This window comes from Phascolarctos cinereus, unplaced genomic scaffold (genome assembly GCF_003287225.1).
Source record: "Phascolarctos cinereus isolate Bilbo 61053 unplaced genomic scaffold, phaCin_HiC Scaffold_726;HRSCAF=1367, whole genome shotgun sequence".
Lineage (NCBI taxonomy): Eukaryota > Metazoa > Chordata > Mammalia > Diprotodontia > Phascolarctidae > Phascolarctos > Phascolarctos cinereus.
Window position 1 is genome coordinate 388,783,053 of NW_027556098.1, and position 6,071 is coordinate 388,789,123.

Consider the following 6,071-nt stretch of genomic DNA (forward strand, 5'->3'; position numbering starts at 1 on the left):
TCAGTGTCCTACTGGTACTTCAGACACAGTCTGACCAGACAGAGCACAGCAGGATTGTCGCCCCCTGGTCCTAAACAACAGACTTCTCTTACAGTCTAAGATCACCTTAGAGGATTTTTTTAACTGCCATACCACACTGATACCTCATTAATCATGCAATCCACTGAAAACTCCACATCTATGTCAGATAAAATGACAATAGTTCTCATCATATACTTAAATTTTTTAAACTCACATTTAAGACTATATGTATGTCTACTCAATTTCATCTTAGTAGAGTCAATCCAAGCCCATCAAGACGTTTTTGGGTCCTGCCTAAAGTGTTAGCTAAGGCGGCTGGTGGCGTAATGGATAGAGTGCTGGGCTTGGGAGTCAAGAAGACCTGAGTTCAAATCTGACTTCAGACACTTACTAGCTGTATAACTCTGGGCAAGTCACTTAACTCTGTCTGCCTCAGTTTCCCCATCTGTAAAATGAGCTGGAGAAGAAAACAGAAAACCACTCCAATGAAACCCTAAAGGGAGTTAAGGAGAGTTGGACTGAAATGACTAACCAAAAACAAAAAAGGTGTTCAAATTCAAATGTGTTCATTCAAATGTTGTGCTGTCTGCAAATCTGACAAGCAGGCCACCAGTGTTTTTACCCAAGTCACTGATAACACTTGTTAAGTAGCACAGGGCCAATCTCAGATCCCCAAGGCATTCCACAAAAGACCTCTTTGCAAAATACAGGATGAGAGATCTACAGGTAGCCATCAACTCCAACTCATTTATTTGACAGATGAAAAAACTAAAGTCAAAGCAAGTTAAGGAACCTGTCCAAGGTCAGGCAGATAAGAAGAGCCCAAACTGGAATGTGAACTCAGAGGTTCTGACCACACAGCCAGGACTCTTTCCACTGTATCACACCCCTCCTCATGGCAAAAAAAAACATTAATAAGCACTTACTGGGTCCAACTAGTTTTTGATCCACTTAACTATACAATTATCTAGCCCATATTTCTTCATCAAGAAATCATCACAAGAGCACGAAAAAATTGAAAATCAGTGTGTTCAGAACAAGAGAAGTGATGGTCCCAATGTACTCTGCCCTCATCAGACAATTCTGGAGTACTGTGTACAATTATGGGCACCACATTCTAGGAATGACACAAATAAGAATGACAGTAGCCAGAGCAGAAAAACCAGAATGGTAAAAGACCTCAACATCTCATCTTTGGAGGACTGGTTGGAAGAATTGGGAATAGTTGGCTTAGAGAACAGAAGACTAAGGAGAAACATGACAGCTGTCTTAAAGGTGCTCGGCCTGGTTTTTCCTGTCTTTGTATCTCCAAGGCTGAGCACAATGCCTGGCACACAGGAAGCACTTAAGTGCTTGTTCTGCTTGGTCTGAGGGGACAGAACAAGGGGCAGAGGGAGTCAGATTTCAGCTTGCCTTACAACAAACACTGCATCCTTCCATACCTCAATCAACATACTAGAATGGGCCTGTGCACTGGCTGTCTGCCCCCCATGGTAGGACACTTTCCCTCATTAGCTCCACCTCAAAGACTCTGCAGGAGGCCCATGCCTTCCCCAGTCTCTAGTGTCCTCTTGGCTGAGATTAACAACAATCTATACTTTATTATATATCTCATAATTAGCTAGTTACTTAATGTTATTTACATGAGGCAGGCAGGTAGGACAAAGCACCAGACCTGGAGTCAGAAAGTCCTGAGTTCAAATCCTACCTCAGACAGCTATGTGACCCTAGGCAAGTCACTTAATTTGTTTGGCTCAGTTTCCCCATCTATAAAAATGGGAATAAATTCCCAGGGTTGTTGTGAAGATAAAATGATATTTGGAAAGCACTTCGCAAACCTTAAAGCGTCATAAAACCGTGTGCTGCTGCTGCAATTGTTACTGTTATTACTGTTATCATGTGATCGCCCCTTCAGAATAGGAGTCCCTTGGGATCAGAAATTATTTTTTCCTTTCTTTTTACTCCCATCTCTTGGCACGGCATCCAGCACATGGCAAGTACTTACTAAGTGCTGACTGACGGAACCAGCTACCCGAGAGTGGAATGGGTGGCCTCAGGAGGGAAAGAGCGGCCTCTCACCAAGAGGACCATAAGCAAAGACTGGAGGACCAGTTGTGGGAGATACTGCAGAGGGGATTCTCCATCAGGCAGGCTAGATAGCACCTGGAGCCCAAAATGAGACAGCACACAGAGGCATCTCTGGACAGGTCCCCAACAAACACTCTGTTCTGGTACTACAGACCCCAAAGCCCTGGACATTCACTAGTTCTATGTAGGACAAATCAAAGTGTTCATATGAAAGGCTCAGTGAAAACCACATCCACCCAGCGGTGGAAAGCCTCTATCTACCCCATGGTGCAGCACCCATTTCTGCATCAGACTCAGAGGATTCTTAGGTTAAAGAACAGAAAGCCACTGCCTACAATATCCAGCTTTCCTAGGAATTTTTTTCCCAATTAACAGAAACAAGTTGTAAACCCTCGAGCTTAATATCTAGGTCATCCTTTCCTTTGCTACTGATAACATTTCTTTATCTTCCCCATTATTATCTAAACCACAAGGAAAGGAATCGTGTCTAATTCACACTTTAAACCTCTGGTGCTTTGTACAATGCATTTACCCAATGAGAACTCAATAAACAGCTGATAAAACTTGTATGCACAGAAGAATATATTCCAATGCAGAAAATGCTATTGGTGAGTATGCACCATTTTCTCACCTGAATGCCACATCCCAATGGGATTATGGCTAGGGCCTATAATCACAATCAATCCAAGTCATCAATCTACCTATCAGTCTGTTGTCAACTATATTTAATGATTAGAATACTAAAGCCTTCACCATTTAATGAAAGGTCCACCCAAAAATGTGCTTACCAATCATTTCCAGATGAGCTACTAGCTTGGACACATTCGCTTTGGCCAACTCACTGGTAGTCTTATTCAGCACAAGAGAAAGTGAATGAACCTAGGAAAGCAAAAGAGAAAGCAAGATGATTATTAATATGAATGAAAATGAAAGATGAAAAACAAATCTTTTAGCAAAAAAAAAAGTAACTTTGAAAATTATAACATCTGATGATGTTAATATCACTTCATTTTTTCCAAACCCTGATCCAGTGGTGGAAATGAGAAGGAAGGAACTGAATAAGTACTTTTCATTCCTACTCAACATTACTACTACTATGCTACAATTCACCCAAAGATTCAATTAGCAAATGAAACGCAAAGGCTTTTGCAAGAATAAAAGGCAAAGCAACTAGGATAAGAAGGAAAGTGATCAACTGGGGAAAAAATATTTGCATCAAATATCTCTGATAAAGGTTCTGATAACCAAGATACATAATTAACAAAAATACATTAAGACCAAGACTTAGTCTTCAATGATTCCACCAAATCACTAACAAGAGAAATGTATGTAAATCAACCCATCTCTGAGATTTTACCTTACACCAGGGTTGGGGAACCTGCAGCTTCAGGGTCACATGTAGCCCTCTAGGTCCTCAAGTGCAGTCCTTTGACTGAATCCAAACTTCATAGCACAAATCCTTTTATTAAGGAAATTTGTGCTGTAAAGCTTGGATTCAGTCAAAAGGCTGCACCTTAATAAATTAAACAAATTTCCTTAATAAAAGGATTTGTTCTGTGAAGTTTGGATTCAGTCAAAGGACTACACTTGAGGACCTAGAGGGCCACCTGTGGCCTCAAGACCGCAGGTTCCCCACCTCTGCCTCACACCCACCAAACTGGCAAAGGTAAATGTCTGAGTGATTTTTATTCCTCTAAATGATGATCTCCTATCATTTCATCTTTCTCTATGCCTTAATCTTCCTAATGCTATTCTTCATCCTCACTAAGATCTCCAGTTCCTATACACCTCAGTCTTCTATGCCATCAGCCAAGATCTGACTTCACTTTCCTCCCTTCCCCATTTTAACTCTAGAGTTAATCAGTTTGTTCAACACTGTCCTCCTCTACTCTTAAATCCCTCGTCCCCTCACTCTATTGTCACTCTAACCCTGGATTACATCCACCATCCATATGTCCATGACATTCTTAACCTCTCACCACTCACAAAGCCTACACCTTAGTTCAGGCCCTCGTTACCTCTTGTCTGGACCTTTGCAAGGCCTCCTAATTTGTCTCCCTGCTTCAAGAATTCCCCCACTCCAATCCATCTTCCAAACAGTTGCCAAAGTGATTTTCCTTAAACTGCAGATCTGATAATGTCATTCCTCTATTCAATAAAATCTCATGAGTCACTATTGCCTCTAGTATAAATAGACACTCATCTTTGGGGTATTAAAGCCCTGCCCAACCTGGCTCCAACCACTTTTCTAAGCTCCTTATACATCATTCCCCTTCCTGCACTCTTCAATCTGTTCCTCACACATAGCACTTCATCTTCCATCTATGTGTCTTTGTACTGGTGGTCACCATGCCTAAAACACACTTCTTTCCTCTTTCCACATCATACAATCCTTCATTTTTTTTAACTGTCAGCTCAAGCAACACCTACAGGAACCATTTCCTGGGCCTCCCAGAGCATTGGGCTCTTTGTTTTTTTTTTTTCAATTATAAATGAAAACAAAAGAAAAACCCAATATTCTGACAACACACCAAAAAGTTAGCCTTAAAAATAATTACTATTTTCAAAGTAGCATGAAAAATCTTCCAAAGGGACAATAACAATGCATTCAGAATTCGCTGAAGCAGGGGTCAATGGTCCCTTTTGCCCTGGGTGCTCTTTTTTTTTCTTTGTTTTTTGGGGGGGGGTTTTTTGGGGGGGTAGGCAATGGGGTTAAGTGACTTGCCCAGAGTCACACAGCTAGTAAGTGTTATGTGTCTGAGGCTGCATTTGAACTCAGGTCCTCCTGAATCCAGGGCCGGTGCTCTATCCACTGTGCCACCTACCTGCCCCCCCGGGTGTTCAATGGTGAAGTTATTCCACTGTACTGATGGAAAAGGGACCAAAATGGAGGCAAAGGAATGAAAAATGAAAGGGGATGAGAGAGAAGAGAAGAGCAGAAGAGAGTGGGAGGAAGAACACAGAAACAGATGAGGGAAGTTTAGACAGGGAGGGGAAAAAGAGAGGAAAAATATGGACCAGACGATAGAGAAAGAAATAAACACTCATTCACTGAGCAGCACAACGATGCCATGGATGGCCTATCCAAAATGGAAGTATCTTCGTCAAAAATAAGTGTCAGAAAAAAATAATCCCAGCAGTCATTTAGAATCTACCTCCCTTAAAAAAAAAACAACACATAATCTAAAAATACCAAAACTGACTAGAAATGTTTGCTCTCAAGCCTCTTGCCCAACCTGGATGGGTCTTGCACTGTTCTCTTGTAGAAGCAATTATATGTAGAATATATGAAAGCAAGTTAAACACCCAATTTCAAAGTCCAAGGAAGTAATGAAACACGCTGTTAGGAGTACAAGAAGAACAAGATCAAAGGAGCAAATAAACCAACTAATAACATCAACTGTGCTGGCTTCAGGAACCTCATGTATCTTATTAACCTAAAAGGCCACAGGCCCTGGAGTGCTGCAAAAGCACTCAAATGATATATGTTCTTTTCCCTCCATTTTCTAAAAGAAATGCCAGCTAGTGAAAAGTGAGAAAGGATGACAGAGAGAAAAGACAGAATAGACAGAACAGAGAGATAGATAGATAGATAGATAGACAGACAGATAGATAGATAGAGAGATAGATAGATAGATAGATAGACAGATAGATAGATAATTTCCATAAGAAAAACTAACTCCCATTTAGAAGGAAAGAGCTAGTGAAAAGTGAGAAAGGATGACAGAAAGAAAAGACAGAACAAATATATTTTTTTCATGAGAAAAAAAACTAACTCCAATTTAGAAGAATGGATCCTGAAGAGGGGATTTTAAAAAAAGAGCTAGTAAAAAGTGAGAAAGGATGACAGAGAGAAAAAACAAAACAGATTATAGATAGATATAGATAGATATACACATACATACACATACACATACATATACATACATAGAGAGAGAAGCACACACAAACAATGGGGTAGG

General features: G+C 40.7%; 1 protein-coding gene across 1 annotated transcript in view; it reads right to left on the minus strand.

Annotated features, from left to right (window-relative positions):
- Positions 1–6,071, minus strand: part of VPS13D (vacuolar protein sorting 13 homolog D) — a 328,743-nt gene that overhangs the window by 275,505 nt on the left and 47,167 nt on the right. The window contains exon 22 of the mRNA XM_020973579.2: positions 2,898–2,988. Coding sequence (XP_020829238.1) covers positions 2,898–2,988 — 91 coding nt within the window. The remainder of the gene's footprint in view (positions 1–2,897; positions 2,989–6,071) is intronic.